Below are 21,709 nucleotides of genomic sequence, written 5' to 3'. Positions count from 1 at the left end.
CCAAAATTTTCACGATGGATTCATGTTACTTCCATAATCACAGAAAAATATATTTTGTTGTTGTTGTTTGTTTGTAATCTGTGTTTGCTTTTGGTTTGGTTTGGTTTAAGAACTCAGTTTGGAGCAAGAGCAGCTGATGTGTGCAGCAGTCGAGCCCTATTTTGGGAGACTCAATGCCTGCAATTAGATTAATAATCAGAATAAAACATGCAGATAATGGATGCTCCTCGCCCTAAATGCTAGATCTGAGGTAAAAAGTTAACAAATCCTTGTTGGCCATTCAGAAGTCATCCTACCTGCATTCTAAACTCAGCTCTCTTATTTACTTATCTTGGATGAATTGTCTAAATTTACCATGACCCAGTCTCCCCTCTGGTAAACTGAAAAAATGGGGACATTGACTAGATTAATGGTTCCGTGGCTTTTTAAAGTCAGAGACCTATTTGAGAATGAGGTGAAAACTATGAATCAAAAAGAATAAAGCATTACAGTTAGTAAAAGATGTGCAAGATTTATATAGTGAAAACTATCAAAATGTAGTTTGAAGTGATGCTCTTTCCAAGCCAGTTTCAGCCTTAAGAAATTGGCAGCTCCCGCTTCCTATGTCTTAGAACATTTATTCTTAGAACCCATCCACCATGCTGTGAGGAAGCACAACCTATCCCACAACCTATCCACGTAAAGAAGAGCCAAGGCCTCCCGGCCACAGTCTCATTTGAGCTCCTGGCCAATGGCCAGACCCAAACTTGACAGATATATAAATGAGCTATATTGGAAATTGGATCCAGGCCCAGCTAAGCTGCCCCAGCTGATGACTCCTGAAGAGATATGAACTGTCAGAGCCAATCCCTAACCAACCTGCACATCTGTGACCCAAAGAGATGATTGTCATTATTTTAAGTTGCTAAGTTGGGGTGGGGGGTAGCTTGTTATGCAGCAACAGATAACTGGAACACTTAATAAATGTTGGTTTAATTAAATTGAGCTCAATAAAAGACTTACCTTAACCCCAAAAGCTTTCAAGTAAAACATTTCTATTGGCTTTAGGCCCATTTGAGTTTTGACAAATTTTGGACTTCCCCAAACTTGGATATGGATGGTTATCTGAAAATGGTTCTTCTTTTGGCAAACAAAAGCTTCATCTGCTGGCGAAAAATTAAATCCTTTGTCTGTGACAACTCGATAGCCTAAATCAGGTCTATGAAAAGAGGAATCAAGAATCTAATTTAACAAACATTTTCTACACATCTTCTTTCATTAAGTACATTAATAGTAAAAAATAAAATATTAATAGTATAAACATTTCAAGAAAATATATTGTGGAAGGTGACCCTTGCTATATTTAATCAATTTTGTGGATTTTTTGCTGAGGAAGTGAAATGCTATTTCAAAACACAGATGGTTCTCTCACAGCATTTTATCTTCTCACAAGAAAGAAGCACAATTCTTGCCAAATGGAAACACTGTCTCCTCAGCCTGCCTTTTCCCTTTGTGCTTTCTAGAATTCTAATTGGACTCTACCATACAACAGAAAGCATAGTCTAGGAGTTGAGAAGTCACTGCATTACTCAGACCTGTGAAATATCTGGGATGAAATTCATCTTTTTCCTCCTTTAAAAAAAAAGCCTCTAAATGTCATCAGCAACACCATACACAAATAGTCCCTCAGATGAGTGACTCTTCAGCCTACTGGTGGTCAGAAGGAAAAAGGAGGCTGGTCAGAATTACCAGGAATAGCTTTAAACTAGATTCACCAGAGCCAGTGTAAGAATACTGATTGCAAACCTATTTTCACCAGAGTTTGGCCATTTCCTTTTTCCCTTCCTGATCTGGTAATGGCACTGAAAACCTACTATACTGGTTACATCTACTGGGAACAGAAGTGGCAGGATGGCTAATCAGGCCCTTGCTTTATTTGTCCTATCAAATTATTTTCAATATCAGTGCTTTGTGTATCATGGGTTTAATTAGATCCCTTTAAATGTTAAGAAAAATAAAACACCCTACATGTGTAACATTATTGAGTAAAGAACAGAATATAGAAGGTGAAACCTTTTTGGTAAGTTTTTCCTATACATGTTGTAGATATGGAACAGGATTTTTAATTCGTCAAGATTCCTAAATGTGGGGTTTTCCTCAGGAAAGAAGCTCCTTCCCAAGACCAGAAGCAGAGAAGGGCAGATTTACTGCTCTGCTAGCTCTCTGCTGCTTCATGGGTCTGTGCTTTCTGGGATCTCAATTTGGATGGCTGCCATTATAATGAACAACATTGAGTTTCTACATTTTCCTCTAATTCCAGAGACAGAAAATATGAATGAGTCTCTTGGGAAAAAAGTGTTCATGTTCTTTGCAAGTTAAGCACCTTCCCAATGGATCAAGTCACTGGATCATTGATTACTCCCAAGTAGCTGATCCGTCAAAGGCTCCGCAATCAGAGTGCCCGCAGCAGCAAATCCAAGAACATTCATTGAGTGAAGGATTTGATAAAGACCACATGTCTTATGCCATCTGGGAACTTCATATTGACTCATGTTTCTAGAACTAATCGAATTTACTCATCTCACGGCTAGATGAATGAAATTGTATAGATTTTACTGCAGAGGGTAATAAGAACTGTCTTGGTTGAGAAAAAAAGGAAGTATCTTTTTGTGATCTTCCATGTTTCACTATCAAAGACTCCAAAGGAAGCAGGTAAGGTTTACAGCTCAGATAGGAACATTTAAGCCTGAAATTTAAAAACAGTCAGAAGCAGAAACTGAATCAACCAACAACACTTATGCAGTTGAAGATGATTCTGAATCTTAAACACCAAACTCTGGTTATAGAAATCTGTTTACCTAAAAATAGCAATTCTGTTCTTGATATCAAAAGTTATACATCAAGTCAACTAAACTGGCTTTTTAAAAGCTCTTTCAAAACAGGTTTTAAGTATCACTCAGAAGACAAAGTTTTTGATGAATGTTCAATCCCCTAACTGGATTGCTTTTAAGTAATTTAAGGAAACAATATTCTTGTGACAAATTAGACAAAATAATCTGGGACAAGCAATTTTCTGTCTCAATGATATGAGTAGTGAAATCAAGACAACATGAAGTCTAATGTAGATTAACATGGTCTTGTTCTTGCACTTAAGAGAAGTGAATTACGTCTAAGCATTCAAGATAAATCTGCCTCTGTACCTTTGAGCTGATACCATCCATGTTCTCCTTTTTTTCCAGATCAGTGGAGCTTAGATTGGCTATTCAAAACTTAAAAAAAAAAAAAAATCTACCCAAGTAAGAAGAAGGGTAAGTTGCCTCAAAAACTTGATCAAGGGTTTCATGACCTCAGTAGTCATATTTAAGATAGCACATGGAATACTCCCCCAAAATATAACCAAATGAAGGCCAAGACTCAAAACCAAGACCAGTGGACCCTTCCTTTCTTCGTCTAATTGGACACAGTGGAAAAGACACAAAGTTGTGACATTTCAATGATGCAATTAGCAATTTGCTCCTTTCTGCCTCCCATTCAACACACCAACCCCCAAAGTCTGTTTAAGTCCTTAGAATTTGTTTTAAGGAAATGATTTCTTCCTTCTAAGAGTTCCTCTGACATGAAAGTCCTAGTGATAAGTTTTGCTCTTAAAGGAGCTATATTTGAATTTGGGAAATACCAGGGAAGGCCCTCAAGTTTATAGATCAACGTTTCTCATTTCACATTATATTTATTACTTGAAAGTCCTATTCTTTAGCCATTAACATTTTTCAGTTTTTTCAAGAAGGCATTTATAATCTTGAAAATTCTAGAAGATTTACATAGGTAAATTATACCCTAAGGAATAAAGAGAAGGTTCAGAGGATATTTAAGAGCAATAAAACATAGGTCCACATTTATTTCTTGAAACTATAATGTCATAAGATCACGATGAAACTTTTATAGTTTAAAGATATTTTGTACGGTTTCATTTCAGTCTCTAAATACAAAGCCACCACCAGCTAGGATTGTTGTCGTGTATGTTTTTGTTGTTGTTGTTGTTGTTGTCGTCGTGTATATTGACAATGAGCTTGACATACTGATTCACAACATAGATATTGGGAGAGGGGGATGTCACCAGCTAGCAATTTAACGTGGCCCCCAAAACAGTATTCTGTGGAATTTTAAATCAGCTGCAGGCTTAAATGTTACTGATTCAGGAAATCCCTATTTTCCAGCTTTTAGTTTGAACTGGGTATATGATCTCAAAAAGATTTGCTCTCCCTCCATCATTTAGTGGGTAAATTATAATGAGTTGGGATTATAATGTGGATTCCAAAAAGCCAGAAGCCCATGCCCCAGCTACTCATTAGCTGGACTGCAAAACATAAGGAGTAAGACACACTTTCTCATTGACCCCCTTCTATTTGATCAGGGGTGGCATCAAAGCCCAAATACTTGGATTTAGTCTTGAGAGTTAGCACTGCCTTTCTTCCCTCACTCTCCAGTACGCCACCAGGGGGTCCTGGACCACTTACAGTTTTTCATAATGACCATTTAATAAACTGTGCCAAGGAACACTTTGGTATGGCTGCCACTTCAGAGTAGGAGAACACTGGTCCACAGGCATCACGTTCAGCCCCTCACTGTCGTAGTCTTGCACTTCACTGCTGTGACTCCTACTTGTCACTGCAAAGAAATCGGTGTTAAAAAAAAATTAAAAAAAAAAAAAAAAGAAATCAGTGTTAGATGCTTCTTCCAAGGCTGTTTTTCCTGGACTCACAGACAGTTGCATGGAGCAAATGAACTGGCCGCGTATGAGGAAGAGTGACCATGTAGAAAGTGACAAGTGTTGGGAGGCAGGAGACATGTGGCTAGCCTTGTTTCCTCATCTGTAACAAGAGCAGTTTGGGGTCAGTGATCTCTATGATGCCATCATGAGTACTTGGTGGAAACTCTGCCCTCAGTATCTATCTACTCTACTTCCTGCACAGCATCTCCCCTCTTCCAGTCAACGTGGTTCCAGTGGAGTCCACTCCCAGCCGGAGGAGGGTACGGGGGCCCAGGCTGGACCAGTTAAAGTACAGCATTCACTACTTGCATGGATAACTGCGTCAGGTAGACTCATGGCCCAAGCCAATCCAAGCAGAGTGGACCTCAGCCCTTCAGGGGACACGGGTTCCAAGATGCTGACTCTTTGCTATGAGCTTTAAACCCATGAGATCACAGCCCCAAGAGCTGCTGGCACCATTTTGGTATGTGAAGGAAAAGCCTGTCTGGGACCGTAGCCCACACAGCAGAAGGCAGGGTTGAGAATGAAGGGCACCCAGTTCTGATGTCGTGATTGGAGTTCTGGGATCCAATTCTAAACTCTTGGGTTACAGGAGCCAAGGAATCCTCCAGTTTTGTTTTTTGTTTGTTTTTTGCTTAAGGCACTTTGAGGTTTTGGGGATTTTGTCCTTTGTTTCTTTGTTTTTGTTCATTGCAACCACTACATCTAATCCGTTACAGGTCCCTTGTGGCACTAGCTTTCTGAACTTAGATGAGCTATTTATTCACTTAGGGTCTTACTTCCCTCAACAGCAAAAACAGAAATTAAAGCAGATGTCTTGCCCATCTTGCAACGTTATACAAGCAGAGAGACTATCATAGTACAAGTGAAAGCGCTTCCAGAAGCTAAAGCCAAGATAAAGTGACAGAAAGGGTCGAAAGTATGTAGTATTGACAATACTAAATTGCTATTTTCACATGTTAAAATAACAGCAATTTCACAGGCGCAAGCTACTATTTTTGCATAATCCTTGCAAATTGTCTTAATTTGAGTATGCCTCCAGACCGTGTGATTCACCCTTGGATAATCTTGGTGTAAATTCTATTGGTATGTTTTCTGTTTCTCTTTTAATCCCCCTCCAATCACTCATGCCTGACTTCAGGAGTGAGAGGGAAATAGTGGGTGTTCGTAAGCTCAGGTGCAGGCTGTAAGCACCAACACAGAAGTGTGACATGAGTTCCTGTGGAGCGTGCCCTGAGCCCACGGGTTGGTAAATGCTGGGTTGGCTTTCGCCCTCCCAACTTCCTTTCTTTACACTTGCACTGAGGACTTCCTCAAATGAATAAGTAACACAGCTGCTGCAGGTTGTCTTTGGTCTCAAATGTCATAGAAAATAGGCTTATGGGGGTATCTCTCTATTACATGTCACCTAAGGAAAACAACTTTTTTTTTTTTCCAGTTTTTGTAAACAACCATTTTGAAATGATTTTGCAAAATCATGAAAACCGTTTTCCTGGCTTGGACTGTAGAAGGTCAGCAGCGCAAGGACCTCTTCAGGCTGTCACTCCTCCAAAAGTTACCAGACCTAAAAACTTTTCAAAACACACACACACATACACATACACACACACAAACACCTTCCAGGGTTCTCCTGCTTAGACAAAATCCCGAGAAAGGAAGACACTATCCTCCCATCTTTTCTTCCTCTGTCCTCCAGCGGAAAAAGAGGCTAAAAGAAGTTCAAGAGCTTGGAGTCTGGAATCCGACGGGCCTGGGCCTGAGTCACAACTCCACACTCACTAGATGTACAATCCAGGCAAATGGTTTCAGGTCTCTGGGCTTCAGGTTCTTCATCTACAAAACGGGAGTAACAGCCTCCCGGGGCTGCTGAAGGATTCAACGGGTTACGTCCATCCATGCTCAGCGCCTGTCTATCCCCAGTAAGGGCCTAAACGGTGGCACTTTGACTTACCAGTGGCCTGTCATCATCATCACGTGGCCTTGCTTCAGCTCAGGTGCCTCGGCTGTTTCTAAGAAGCCTTGGCCAATACTTCTGCTCTTGGCCTTCGTGAGAACTCAGTCGGAGGTGGAATAACTCACACCGAGTGCCTGAGTGACGATCACTAACTGGGGCCCTTCCTCACTCACTCGTGGTAGCAAGGTCAAGGATCGGGCCTTTCCTGCTTTTTCTCATTACAGCAGCAAAGGGATGGGGCACCGCTCCCACGGGACTGACACAGCCAGGCTTCCCCCCAGGAGGAGCTGGATGTCCGCTGGTGAGACCCCGGGCCCCAGGCCACACTGAACTTCAAGGCAAAAGCCTGAGCCTGGGTGGCTCGGTGGTTAAGCATCTGCCTTCAGCTCGGGGCATGATCCCAGGATCCGGATCGAGTCCCACATCCGGCCCCTTACAGGGAGCTTGCTTCTGTCTCTGTCTCTCTCTCTCTCTGTGTCTCTCTCAATAAATAAATAAAATCTTAAAAAAAAAAAAAGCCTGAGCCCAATGCTGGGACCTATCACTGTTCACACTAATAAGAACATCTACTACTCTCGTGTGCTGTCTCCACCACCGCTGTCCCCAAGCGCACCCACACACTTGGCATAGCTCCTCATCAACTCTGCAAGGTAAGGATACCTTTTTGTTTTTTCAATAAGCTTTCTTGACTAAGTACAATATACATAAAAAAAGAATGTATTATTATGCGAGATCATTAGTATGCAATTTGATGCTTCCTAATAAAGTGAATTATACTGGGTAACTAGCGTTGGGCCAAGAAATAGGACATGTCCAGCCCTCTAGAAGACACTCTCGTGTCCTCTTCCAGCTACTACTTCCTCCTGCCCAAGACAAATGACTATTTTGAAATCTAATGCCATAGAGGAGTTTATAGAAATGGAATCCTATGATACATACTCTTATGTGTTGGCTTCTTTTGCCCAATATTGTGTTTATGGGATTCACTCATTGTTGTTGCAAATGGCAGTCATTTGTCATCTCTATTACTGGAGGAATGTACCACAATTTATCCCGCCTTTTTTTTTTTTTTTAAGATTGTATTTATTTATTCCTGAGAGACCCAGAGAGAGAGGCAGAGACACAGGGAGAGGGAGAAGCAGGCTTCCTGCAGGGAGCCCCATGCGGGACTTGATCCCGGGACCCCAGGGTCATGCCCTGAGCCGAAGGCAGATGCTCAACCACTGAGCCCCCCAGCCGTCCCTTCTCCTGCCTTTGATGGCCATTTGGGTTATTTTCAGTTCGTGGATATTATAAGTAATGCTGCTATGGATATTTTTGTGTGTCTTTTAGTGGGTGTACCTGCATATTTCTGGAAGACATATTCCTAGCAGTGGAATGACGGGGACATAGGATATGCATTAGTCCATGCAGCCAAACTGATTTACCGAGTGGTTAGGAGGTCAGGATTCCTCGTGTCATTTAACAAATGTGGAAACTGGGGTTCAAACACCTGAAATAACTTGCCCTGTGTCATGGCTGCTAAGCGGAAGAGACGGGATTCAAGCCATCCTCTTCCCTTCATGCTACACAGAGGATTTCTTGAGAACACGTAGCAGAAGAGGAATAGAAGTGTGAAGGCAGCAAACTGCCCAAGTCCCCACCTGTTGGAAAAACTCATAGCTTGCATTTTTAATGTCTTTCAAAAATGTTCTTTTATACATTACTTTTAAGAGAATCTTAGAAATGGGTGAAATAGAAATTATGATCCTCATTTGACAATCAAGAAAAGTCAGTCTTGGGGCACCTGGGTGGCTCAGTTCGTTAAGTGGCTGACTCTTGGTTTCAGCTCAGGTGGTGACCTCAGGGTCCTGAGATCCAGCCCCTCAATGAGGAGGCTTCTGCTTGTCCCTCTCCGTCTTCCTTCTGCCCAAGCCCCACCCTGCTTTCACTTGCGTGTGCTCACTCTCTCAATTTCTCCCAAATAAATAAATCTTTAAAAAAAAAAAAAGAGTCAGTCTCAGAAAGTCCCCAGCTGCTGAGGAGATGAGCAGATACTTTTTCTGATTCCAAAGTGTGAACTCAGCCAGTGCACCTCTCCTGGGGGCCAAAGGCCACCACTCTGGGGCTGAAAAACCCTTTCATATTTGAGGTTCAAACCGTATGAGTCCATGAACTCTCTTATAATTGGGGTTCGGATCAGAGGGAAGCGGGAACCCTCTCATATATGGGGTCTAGACCATGTGGGGCTGGAAACCGCTAGAAGGAGCCTGCCCACCAGCTATTTTCTCTCTAAGCAAGATGTTACATCTGCCCACAGCAACCCAGTGAGTCCACATTGTGAGCCTATAAATGGGACTCTTGGAACCCTTGGACAAAGTGAACTGCTTGGGTGAAGGTCACCAGAAAAGCCTTATTGATTGATTTAGAACATCTCCTCCCACCGAAATCCCTGCCCAATAAAAACTAGCATGAGCTCCTCCTTCCTGCTCTCCTGTCCTTGTAAAAAAAACCTTGCCCTCCGCCACAACAAATAGGAGTTCCCTACTAGAAGACTTCGGCAGAAAATGTAAACTGTGATGAAAACACAGCATTCGGATTTTTGCCTCCTTCCACCCCCACCCCAGGAACCTGTTCATTTACATTCTGGAACCATTGTCTGGAGGCAATGATCTTTCATGGGCTTTTCAGTGACCTCTGTCCGAATAAGGACCGAAACAAGGAATTCAAAATTTCCTATCTGTTGAGACATTTTGGATCCTCTTCCATGACTTTCTCTGGAGATGGTGAAAAAAAAAAAAATCAATGTCCTCTCCAAGAGGCAGGCAGCAGAAAATCATCGCAGGATGGAGCCGAGCCCTGCAACGGCCAGGACGATTTGAGCAGCAATCTGGTTTGATGGGGAAAGGCTAGGAAGGTTTGGGTGGCTTGCTGGGTTCTCTCCGTGGGCCGCTGCCTCTGTGGGAGGCGAACAGATGGGTCCCTCGTCTGGCTGGGAACTTACTCAGCCTTTTGTGTTTGAGAATCACAAAGAAGCTGCAGGCTAGATGTAAGGATCCTGGAGGAGACTCAGAGGAAGTTCGCAGAGGAAGGTGGACCGTGAGCTCCAAATTATCCAGAAAGGAGACTTTCATTAGCATTTTGTGGCTCAAGGGTTGAAAAAGGAAAACCAAGCAACTGCTGGCCAGGCTGGATCCATGCGAAAGAAAAGGAGGCAGGGAGAGGTCTGGTTCTTGCAAGGGCCGGATGCCCAGTGCGCGTGTGCCCCAGCACTCCCGGGGGGCGGCCCGTGTGGGCCTTGGCGGAGCTGGATCCCTGAAAGGACAGTGGGCTGCACAAGCGCAGGGGACCGGTTCTAATCCTTGGCCTTGAAAGACAAGGGCAGCAACTCAAGCAGTTGAGGAAGCCACCTGCATCACCCTTCAGGGTAGTAGAAACCCCTGGAGTTGGGGACAGGAGGAGGAAAGAATGCTCCAGGACAGAAGTGTGTAACCTCCTGCCAAGCTGATGCATGGGAATAAAAGGGATGTACCCTAAGTCTGGGCGCCCATTCACGGGGCCTGCATCTGATTATTCACAGCAGCTGATAGAAGACGCGCGGGGGCTTATCCTTTTGCCTGGTAAGTGCCGCCGCGTGTATTCTCAAAGGTTAAGGCTTTGGACCCCGAAACTCCAATTTGTTCACAACTTGAAGAGGTCTCTAAGCTCAAAACATGATGCGTCATCGGTTATATAAGACCAAAGATAAGGTCGTCTGACCCCTTGGGCATCCTATGATTCTGCTGAAGACTTGATCTTCCGGACGAAGGAACTGGTCCGACAGAATCTGAAAGATCGACTTGGAACCCGCTAACTTGGAAGTGAGTCCTAGGGGAACTCAAGTCTCTCAGTGGTTCCTGCTCCACTTTGGAGAAACTCTCCGAAGTCGGCTTCTCAGAGTACCTGCTGCGGGCCCGCAGGCCTGGGAGCCCCCGGGAGCTCGTCGGGGCCCCAGAATCTCGGACCCCGCCTCAGGCTGCAGGTTCAACGTCATCTCAGGTTCAATCAAAACCGCATTTTACCAAGATCCCTATTAAAGTTGAGAAGGGTTGCAACGCACCAAGCAACAGCACACCGGCAGGCTGCAGAACGTGCTGCCACCTTGCACGCTGCCACCTGCCCGGAGCCTGTGTCCTCCCAGACACACCGCCCCGAGATCCAGGGGATGGCCATTTGGCCTCCACCAGAGAGAGGGAGAGGGAGAGAATGCGGCATCTCTCCCCAGGAGCCCCCGCGTGACCCCACCTAGCACGGCCGGTAACCGGGGTTAGGAGGAAAGGAGGAAACCCCCGGGGACTAACCCCTGGCTGAAGGGTGAACGCGGGGACAGGCCGCGGGTCGGCTCACCTGCTCGGGCATGCTGGGCCCACACCTGGCAGTCCCCGGGGTCCTCATGCTGGGCCCACACCTGGCAGTCCCCAGGGTCCTGGTGCTGGGCCCACACCTGGCAGTCCCCAGGGTCCTCCAGCACCTCTGTGCACTTTCTCTTCTTGGTTGGTGGAAACGAGGTTCTAAAATCAAGAACCCAAAACGAAGGTTAAGAGTTTCCGCTCTCCAGGTTGCAGCACATCAGATTCAATATTCCAGGCGTCTGCTCCTGGCCTTCTCAAGGCTGATTCTGGTGAGGCACACGGGGGGCTCAGCCGTTGGGCCTGTGGCCCAGGGCGTGACCCCAGGGCACGGGATTGAGTCCTGTGTCGGGCTCCCCTCAGGGAGCCTGCTTCTCCCTCTGCCTGTGTCTCTGCCTCTCTGTCTCTCGTGAATAAATAAATAAAATATTTTTTAAAAAAGACTAATTCTGGTTGGTTACGACTGCTCGAGCCCTGCTGGTCTGCAATAGGACAAGATCCTAGCTCAGCATCCCTCCTAGTCTGAAACTTAGTTTTCCAATATCCTGTAGAGCTGAGGTTCAGCTACTTGAAAAATAAGCTCTGACCACATTTGCGCAGGGCCCACTGAGGCAGAGAAGATATGGACCTAAGGTATAGCCCGATAGGTGCACATTTTATGCCTGAAATTTTTTCTTCACGTGGAATTTCAGCACAATTTTTGAGGACCTTTACTCTTTTTGCCATTCTTTAGGTTTAGAAGGAGGAAGGGAGGAGAAAAGAAGGGGAAGGAAGGGGGGGAATGTTAATGTTCGTCGGCAGGGAAGGCAGGGAAGCCGCGGAGTCTGCCCGGCTCTCAGGCCCCCTCTGTATCCGACGGTGAGGGTGAGGTTTTGGGGTCGGGGCGGCTGAACCCAAGGACCGTCCTAGGCCGGCGCCGGGCCGCGTCCGATCTCTGCGCCACCAGCGCCACCTGCTGGAGAGGCCGCCACGGCTCGCGCTTCCGAGCGGGCGGGGGGACCGCGAGGGCTGCGGGGGTGGGGGGGTCCGGGAGGGCTGCGGGCTGCGGGGGCCAGGAGGGCTGCGGGGGTCGGAGAGGGCTGGGGGTGGGTAGCGGGGCCCGGGAGGGCTGCGGGCTGCGGGGGGCCGGAGGGCTGGGGGGGACCGCGAGGGCTGGGGGGTTGGGGGGACCGCGAGGGCTGGGGGGTCCGCGAGGGCTGGGGGGTTGGGGGGACCGCGAGGGCTGGGGGGTCCGCGAGGGCTGGGGGGTTGGGGGGACCGCGAGGGCTGGGGGGTCCGCGAGGGCTGGGGGGTTGGGGGGGCCCGGAGGGCTGGGGCCGCTGGGAGCGTCGTGCTCACTAAGTACCGGGGCGGCTGGCGGGGGCGCTGCTGCGGGCGGGCCGGGCCGATCCCCAGGTGGGCGCACACGCCGCGGGCGGGCGGGGCCGGGCGCCGACAGGTGTCCTCGAGGCAGGTGAGGAGGCCGCGGCGCAGGGGGCCCGAGCTGCTCGGCCGCAGGTGCGCGGGGGGCGGCGCAGGCGGGGCCGCGGCGGGGCTCCTCCGGCCCGAGGGCGTCGCGGGGGCGCAGCACGCACCTGGGGGCACAGGCGGGTGACGGGCCGCTCCTGACCCGTGACCCGCGGGGCGGGCGCCGCAGGGGCTGCAGGGGCCGCTCACCTTTGGCGTCGGGAGGAGAACTGGAGTCTGACGCCGAGTAGGGCGGGGTGTCCGGGAGCTGCGGCTGCCTGGGGAGGGGAGACAGACGGGGCTGGGGCCGGGCCGGGGCCTGTCCTGCCGCCTCTGCCACCGAGGGAGGCAGCCCTGGGACAGCCCGCCCGCCCACCCCCTGGGCCTGGTGTCAGGTGTGAAGGAGATGGGCCCCGAGCCGGACAGAACCGGGTTGGGGTCCCAGCTCCCCCACTTCGGAGCTGTGTATCCACGAACAAGGCCCCAGTCCCTCCAGGCCCCCGTTTCCTCCCCTACAATCTGGGAATAACCATCAGGCCTTCCTCCTAGTGGCCTCGTGAGAATTAAATGAGATACTGGGTATAAAACCCATCACATAGTGAGTGCCCCCAATCGGAGTGTGTGCTCAATTACAGTTTATGTATAGTTTATTTATTGTAGTTTAATTCGCACTGTTGTTGCTTCTTAACATTCTCCAAGCACTCACACCAGAGAGATGGTTGTGCATACTCTTCTGGCTAAAGCCCTATAAAATGTCACCACTAAAGCAATGGTGTTCCATCTGCACCCTGGGAAATCCCAAAGCTCTTGGAAAAGAGCAACGTGGCTTTACAAAAGAAAAGAAAAACTAAATGTCGGGAGGGGGGAGGAATTCATAACTTTTTCTGTTTTATATATTGAGGTACAAGTAAAATTTCATTTAAGAAAAGAAATAAGTACCACCGCTAAAAAAAAAGTGTGAAATTTTCCATTCCAATAAAACCTACAGGTTCCGTATGGCTCAGAAACTCCGTGATTCTAAGGCATTCATAAGCACCACCACCCTCCACTTGATTCTCCTGCGAGAGCTATCCTGTCTTTCGTGGCTGATTAAGATTTTAACCTCATACAGTGAAAAGTCTGTTTTTAGTGTTTAACTAGAAAAGTTAAGTTTTCTCCTCATGTTAATACTTTATAATTTATTTGCTCTTTATGAATAAAGGAAGAGAACACCTTCCTCCAAAAATGCCACCGTCCTCCAAAAACACCACCAAAAATGAAAGTAAAGGAGTAAAGAAAGAAGCACAAACACAAAAGGACACGGAGTACATAAACAGAGAGCACAACAGACTTTATTTTAGTGACACTGCGGCAACAAGTAGGATGGATGGTAACTGAATTAGCGGAATGGAAAAAGCAACAAGACTGGAGAGGGCAAAAGGGACACAGCCAACAAGAAATTATCCAATTTTAATACAAGAAAAGCCCAAGGTATTGAAGCTACCAGAACCTCTGAATTCAGGACTAAGTTAGAGCTGAAAACAAAACCATCAGTTGAAAGTTTGATTAAGGAATGGCTGGACCCTTACACTAGCTTCCCCAATCTGTACATCCAACTACCTCCATCACCCCAATAGAAGTTGGAAAGGCTTACTCTCTGGAGAAACAGATCCCAGGAAGATTGTAAAGCAACTGAGTTAAAAATGGAAGGATTCATTAAAAGTCTAAATGCTGTATCCTGAGACTCTTTTTTTTTTTTTAATTTTTTTTTATTTATTTATTTATGATAGTCACAGAGAGAGAGAGAGATAGAGAGGCAGAGACATAGGCAGAGGGAGAAGCAGGCTCCATGCACCAGGAGCCTGATGTGGGATTCGATCCCGGGTCTCCAGGATCGCGCCCTGGGCCAAAGGCAGGCGCCAAACCGCTGCGCCACCCAGGGATCCCTGAGACTCTTTTTCAACCTGACTTTGCAGGCATCCAAGCAGACTTCCTATGGTTAGAAATTGCAAGACTGTTCCCCAGAAAAATGGAATGTCCTCAAGGGAAAAAATAATATTTTGAAGTTACCCCCCACAAAATGGCCAGTGCCTGCTTAATCACTCTACAATGAAACTCATCCTTTGAGAATAATGGCTTGCACACAGGAACAAAAGATGAGGGACCAGACATTTCCAGAAACCCTTGATATCAAAGACAAAGAACAACTAGATAAAGAAGGGATGCAAAAATCCCCACAAAGAGCCCTTCTGCTTCTCATATGAGTAGTAAGCTCCTACCAGATTTGACCTTTTCATAGATAAAAACTGCGAACTCTGGAAAATTAAAAAAAAAAAATCTGCCTAAAAATACTGGAAAGCAGACAAAACCAAGATGATTCTGGGGGGACATTGAAAACCTGGATGAAGGTAATAGCATAAGGTTAGTTACCCGTTAACAGCTTTTAGGTTTAGGGCCAGTTGAAGGCAGAACCACAGAACAGCTAAAACTCCATTAGAAACACACAAACTTTCTGACTTAAAGAGCCAGAGAATAGAATTTGGGACAAACAGCTGCTTAACGTGAAAGAGGAATCTTGGGAAAAAGAGATTCAGAAAGGTGAACCCAAAATTCTGTGTATAATTTCTGGCCAAGAGTCTGTCTAACTCTGGAGTCATCAACAACAGTGGGCTGACTGCATACTGTCCAACCAAAAAAACCCAAAAAACAAAAAACAAAAGAGCAAAATGAACAAACAAATGAAACAAAACTGTAATTTGAGACAGAGTTTATAATTTGAGCTTAATGAAAGTTACTGCCTGGCAAAACAAAAGTATATATACTTTTCAGAGGAATGTAAAAAAAACCCAGACATTCACAATATCCAGAATACAATTGAGGATTACTCAACGAATGAAGAAGCAGGAAAATATGGCCTTGCCTTAAGGAAAAGAACAATTAGTGGACACCAATCCAGAGACGATCCAAATATTGGATTAATAAATAAACCTGATTTAGCAGCAGCTATTATAAAAACAGCTGTTATAAGTAAGCCTAATGGAGTAGACAATAATGTGTTTGTAAAAAATAAATAAAAAATAAAAAAATCTCAGCAAAGAAATAGAAACTTAAAAAGAACAAAATGGAAATTCTAGAATTGAAAAAAATTAGAAATAACAATAAAAATAGAAAATGAAAAAATCATTGGGTGGTTTAATGTAAGAACTTGAAGACAAATCAATAGACATAATCCAAACTAAAGAACAGAGAGGAAGAAATAAATATAAAAAAGAGGGAGAGAAAAAGAGATTCATGAACTGTGGTGGAGAGAATGTAACAGAAAAGTAATTAAAGATATAATGACCAAAACCTTTCCAAATTTAATTAAAAAACATAAGTTTATGGGTTCAAGAAGCTTAGCTAATCCTAAGCAAGATAGATCTAGAAAACACACACACACACACACACACACACACCCCTAGGTCATCAAATCAGCAAAAATAAAGAGATATCTCAAAAGCAACCAGAGAAAAACAACATATTACATGTAGGGTAATAGTAATTAAAATGACCAATGACTTCTCATGAAAATCTCCAGAGGTGAGAAGACAGTGCAACAATATGTTTAAAGTGCTAGCAAAAACCAAAACTGCCAATCTAGAATTTCATATCTGATGAAGATATCTTCTAAGAATAAAAGCAAAATAAAGATACTGTCAGATTTTAAAAAAAATTTAGGAGACCATAAACATAAACATGCACAATAAGAAATATTAAAGACATTATTTAGGCTAATGGAAAATGATATCAGATGGAAACTTGAAACTTTAGGAAGGAATGTAGAGAATAAAAAATTATATATCTGAAAGCAAATAAGTTTTTTTCTTAATTTCTTTAAATTTTTCTTAATTTCTTTAAAATACATAAGACTGTTTAAGGCAAAAATTGTGACATTATCTTGTAGCGTTTATAATGTATGAAGAGGTAATATTTATGACATACTTATGACAAACTTATGACATAATACTTATGACAGCTTTTGGCTCAGGGTATGATCCCAGGGTCTTAAAAAAGGTTAAATCTTAAAAAAAAAAATCTTTAAAAAAAAAAGGTTAAATGATGCTAAGAAGTATAGTGGAAGTCAACAGATAAAATGGAATTTTAAAATTATTCAAATAATACAAAATAGAGTAAAAAAGGAATTGCACAGAAATAAGAAATAGAAGGGATAAAAAGAAGACAAATAATATAATGGCTTAATTAAATACCTTATCAATAACTACATTAAATGTCAATGGACTAAAAACTCTAATATAAGGCAGCGATTATAAGAATGGATTTTTAAAAACCAAGACCAACGGTACATTGCCTGTAAGAAACAGTCTATAATATAATATAATAAACAAGTCTTTAAATATAAAGACTCAGATAAGGTGAAAACTAATGGAGAAAAAAAGGTGTGAGAAGTGAGAAGTAATTTCATGAATAACAGGTAAAACAGACTTCAAAATAATATTATTAAAAATAAAGAGGCTCATTCTATAATAATAACAGTCCCTTCACTAAGAAGACATAGCAGGGCAGCCCTGGTGGCCCAGCGGTTTAGCGCTGCCTTCAGCCCAGGGCATGATCCTGGAAACCCGGGATCGAGTCCCACGTCGGGCTCCCTGCATGGAGCCTGCTTCTCCCTCTGCCTGTGTCTCTGCCTCTCTCTCAATCTGTCTCTCATGAATAAATAAAATCTTAAAAAAAAAAGGAAGGCATAGCAATCATGATGGTTTATTGTTTACATACGTAATAACAGAACTTCAAAATACATGAAGCAGAATGACAGAAGTAAATAATTGTACGATCATAGTTGGAGATTTTAATTAACATCCCTCTCTCCTCAACTGATAGAACCAAAAAATCAGGAATGACAGAGACCATCTGAGAAATCTCTTTAACAAGAAAAGGAACCGATGTGTTTCAATACTGAGAGGAATTTCCCCTTCAGAGAATTTGTGGGAAGACTTAATGATAGATTCAAGGCAAAGAAAATCATGGAAAGAAGGCTCTGGTTCAAGAAAAACAAAAAGTTCAAGAAAATGTAATCCTAATAAATTATATGTGAGTACATAGTAATAATAATAATGTAAGCCCTGGATACTGACCTAACCAAAAATTTAATATAACTGTATGATATTGAGAGGCTGGTGCTAGAAGTGGGTCTCAGATGTGGTAAAAGAAAGTTAAATCCTCCCTGAAGACGATATGAAGTTCTCAAACCATCTCAAGTAAGAACAGCAATATAAAACACCATTTAAATATAAAATGGGAGGTGGGCACTTGATGGGATGAGTGCTGGGTGTTATTCTATATGTTGGCAAATTGAACACCAATAAAAAATAAATTTATAAAAAAAAGATATATATAGAGTGAGAGACATATCTAAAAGAGTTGGAAAGTATCTGTCTCTGGGAGAGGCAAACTGAGGGAAATGGAGAAGACTGGGGCAGAGGATGGCTGGTCTTCTTCATAAGCCAGATACACACAGTACCATCTGCACATGTATCACTCTCATAGGTTGACAAATTGTATTTTGTGATTGACTCTGCGATCGCACAATTACACATTCAAGATTCTAGGCAGTTGTTTAACTTTACATTATTGGCACCACTGGAATTCAGTAATGTTAATAAAAACTAAAAATCACAAATAAATGATCAATTTGCTTGAGAAATATGGCATGGCATATCGTATATAGGAATGCACGCACAGAGAATCCAACGTCCCTTTGTTGAGGGGCAGCAACATGTGGTGATGGTTTCAAAATGAAGATTTTGACATTTTCTTTAAAGATTTACTTATTTATTTTAGAGAGAGGGAGAGTGTACGAGGAGGGGGAGGGGCTGAGGGAGAGGGAGAGGAATCCTCAAGCAGACTCCCTGTTGAGCACAGAGCCCAACATCGGGCTTGATCCCAGGACACTGAGATCATGACCTGAGCTGAAACAGAGTCAGACACTTCACCAACTGAGCCATCCAGGCACCCCAAGATTTTGAAATCTTCAATGCTTTCCTTGCAGTCTACTCTCCCTTACAAAACTCACCATAGCTATTCCTTTATGCCATTGCATTCCATGCTCAATGTATTTTATAGTGTTGAGAGAAATGTTGTAGTTCTTTTCAGAGAATTTGAAGGAAAAATTAGGGAAGGATACCTTTGAAACTGAGCAACTTGTTAAGACAAAGGCAATAATTAACTTTAAGAAAAACACTGTTGTTTGGGACTGTTGATGAGGCGCTAATCTCCTAATGAGAGACACAGGAATCACATCAGGAATCCCAGTCAGGCATATTAGACTGTTTTTGGTCTTCATGCTCTGAATCTGCCTATTATATCAAAGGGATTTGCACGAAGTGGACCTGGAAAGTAACAGAACCCTGGATCATTCCTTGAGTGGCCATTTCTGTCTCCATCTTCTGTAGGAAATAGTTGATAATCAAGAGATTCTTAGCTACTGATAAAAAACGAATAATTTGCCTTCTAAACCTCTTCTTCTCAGATATATAACTTGTGTCTGTGTTTGGGAGGATAAATGGATAAATATGGTCTCCTGAGGTTGAATGCCATGCCAACCAAAAGAGAGAATGCAAAACAGATTTTCTTTCCATCTGGTGGGACTTATATATATATAATATATCCATGATAGCTGCCTGCTGTGCCCAAAGCAGCTGGTATTTCATTCAGATTGTATTCAGGCTCGGCCAAGTTGTTGTTGAGTGCCTACTGTGTGTTCATGACTCTACTAGGCACTATGAAGGACATACAGTATTAAGACACGGGCTTCCTGGGCATACCCAGCTGGGACTACTCACAATTCAAACAGTCCAATCCAGGGACACCTGGGTGGCTCAGTGGTTGGGAGGCTGCCTTGGGCTCAGGTCATGACCCCGGGATCTGGGATCGAGCCCCACATCAGGCTCCTGTGAAGAGCCTACTTCTCCCTCTGCCTATGTCTCTCTCTTTCTCTCTCTCTCTCTGTGTCTCTCATGAATAAATAAATAAATAAATCTTAAAAAAAAAAAAGGTCCAATCCCTAGTTTTCCTTGATGACTCCCCCAGTGCCTTCTTCACATACCAATTGTGCCTTCTCTAAGGCTCTATTGCACGGTGAGCTCAACTCTGCAGGTTGGTATACAGTTGATACTTAATAAATATGAATTACTGCCTTTTTTATACTACATATGGCCATAAAAGTTATATATATGTAAATTCATATATTAAAGGATGACTTTCCTGACCATCCAATCTAAAACAATAGCCTTCCCCCACCCCTCTTCCTACTGCCTTATTTTTCTTCATCTTACTTCATGACTTTATACTGTATGCCATTGCCTTTCTCTTCCCACCAGAGGGGCATGACAGCAGTAGTGTACCAAGAGTAAGGGCACGGGAGCGTCTCACCCCAGCAGCAGGCAATAAGGAAATGCACCATCTGTTGGGAATTTAAAAACAATACTTAACCCTACAAAAAAGTCAGTGTGCTTTCTTTATCACCATGCACCACCAACTCAGAGAAGAATGCCTGGGAGCCCTGCCAGGGCAGACTGCTTCCCACCGCGCTGCCCTTGGTAAACTGTTAGCAGGGACTTCATCTGTTTTGTTTGCTGTTGTACTCCAACACCCAACTATAAACATAGTTGTTATTGAAAATAATTTCTTCAATTTTTCATGTGTATGATTTATCCTCCCACGTGAACATTTGCATTAAGAACATATCTTAGGGGGTGCTTTGTGGGCTCAGTGGTTGGGCCCAGGGAGTGATCCTGGAGACCCGGGATCGAGTTCCACATCGGGCTCCCTGCGTGGAGCCTGCTTCTCCCTCTGCCTGTGTCTCTGCCTCTCTCTCTGTGTCTCTCATGAATAAATAAAATCTTAAAAAAAAAAAATCTTAATACTGTGTGTGGGTGTGTCCTGCATGGTGCCCAGTGGGGAACATGTTGTAGGCAGACAATAAATACTTGATGAAGCTTAGTTAGGGTTTGTACATACCACCTGGAAGTTGGGAGGAGAAAGGGCCTTGGCAGCAATGTTGTCAATGTGTAAGATAGCCCACGAGAATAATTTCATGGCAGGACAGAGGAAGCAAGATGCCACCCCACCCCTCCAGCCCATTATTGGCAGACTGCAAGGACCCTGGGCCTCCTGCCACCACTCCCCCTGCTGCTTTAGAAATAGATAAACTACTAGGAGAACCTACTCTGGTCCAAGCACTGACTTCATCCTTTGCATGTGTTATCTCATCTAATCTCAACTACCACCATGGGGAAAGAGGCTACTATTAACTCCATTCCACAGGCAATGGAACTAAGGCTTGATAAGGCTACATAACTCACCCAAGATGATTCATCTGACAACTAATCAAGCCGGAATCAAGTGGTCGACCACCAGAGCTAATGCTAAAAAACAGAGCTAAAAAAACACTGTGATTTGAATACAGATTGTCTTTTTTTTTTTTTTTTTTTAAGATTTTACACATTCATTCACAAGAGACACACAGAGAGAGAGGCAGAGACATAGGCAGAGGGAGAAGCAGGCTCCATGCAGGGAGCCTGATGCAGGACTCGAGCCCAGGACTGTGGGATCACACCCTGAGCTGAAGGCAGACGCCCAACCGCTGAGCCACCAGGTCCCCCAATACAGATTGTCCTAATCAAATTAATTACTAGGTAATTTTCCACAATTATCGTTAGAACCAAGATGCCACCAGGAATGTTTCAGCCCAGGATTCTGTTTAGCCTTTCTCCTACTGCATCCATTTGAACCCAGAAGTCAACTGGTCAATGACTCACACAGCCTTTAACAGGAGCTTCTCACAGAATTACGGTGTGTCACCTTACCCCTTTCACAACACCACCATAAAGAGCTTGTCAGCCCCATTCCATTAGCGGCAGAACTGAAGCATGCAGTGGGTCATTGACTCCCAGTTCATTTTGCCATCTGACCCCAATAAGCCAAGTCCTAAGTAAAACCCAGAATAAGCTCAACCATTTGAATGAAATAAAATACAACTTGCAGTTGATTCCGCACAGACCTAATGCATCTTCAAGGTCTCCCCCGGTGAAGTCACCCATTCAAAACTGTAACACCCCAGTGCCCTCAGCTAGTTCCCTCTTACCCCACAGGAAGGACCCCAAGGCCAGCCTAACGTCCAGGATGCTATGATCCCCACTGAGCGCACTTACTCAAACC

General features: G+C 44.1%; 1 protein-coding gene across 1 annotated transcript in view; it reads right to left on the bottom strand.

Moving 5' to 3' along the window:
• Nucleotides 1-20,587, bottom strand: part of MYRFL (myelin regulatory factor like) — an 83,406-nt gene extending 62,819 nt beyond the window's left edge. The window contains exons 1-5 of the mRNA XM_077913241.1: nt 20,510-20,587; nt 12,725-13,026; nt 11,067-11,230; nt 4,494-4,644; nt 1,003-1,198 (exon numbers count right to left, since the gene is read on the bottom strand). Coding sequence (XP_077769367.1) covers nt 1,003-1,198; nt 4,494-4,644; nt 11,067-11,230; nt 12,725-13,026; nt 20,510-20,587 — 891 coding nt within the window. The remainder of the gene's footprint in view (nt 1-1,002; nt 1,199-4,493; nt 4,645-11,066; nt 11,231-12,724; nt 13,027-20,509) is intronic.
• Nucleotides 20,588-21,709: the final 1,122 nt, after the last annotated feature.

Source organism: Canis aureus, chromosome 11 (genome assembly GCF_053574225.1).
Source record: "Canis aureus isolate CA01 chromosome 11, VMU_Caureus_v.1.0, whole genome shotgun sequence".
Taxonomy (NCBI): domain Eukaryota; kingdom Metazoa; phylum Chordata; class Mammalia; order Carnivora; family Canidae; genus Canis; species Canis aureus.
Note: the sequence above shows the minus strand (reverse complement) of the source record. Positions and strands in the feature narration are given on the sequence as shown.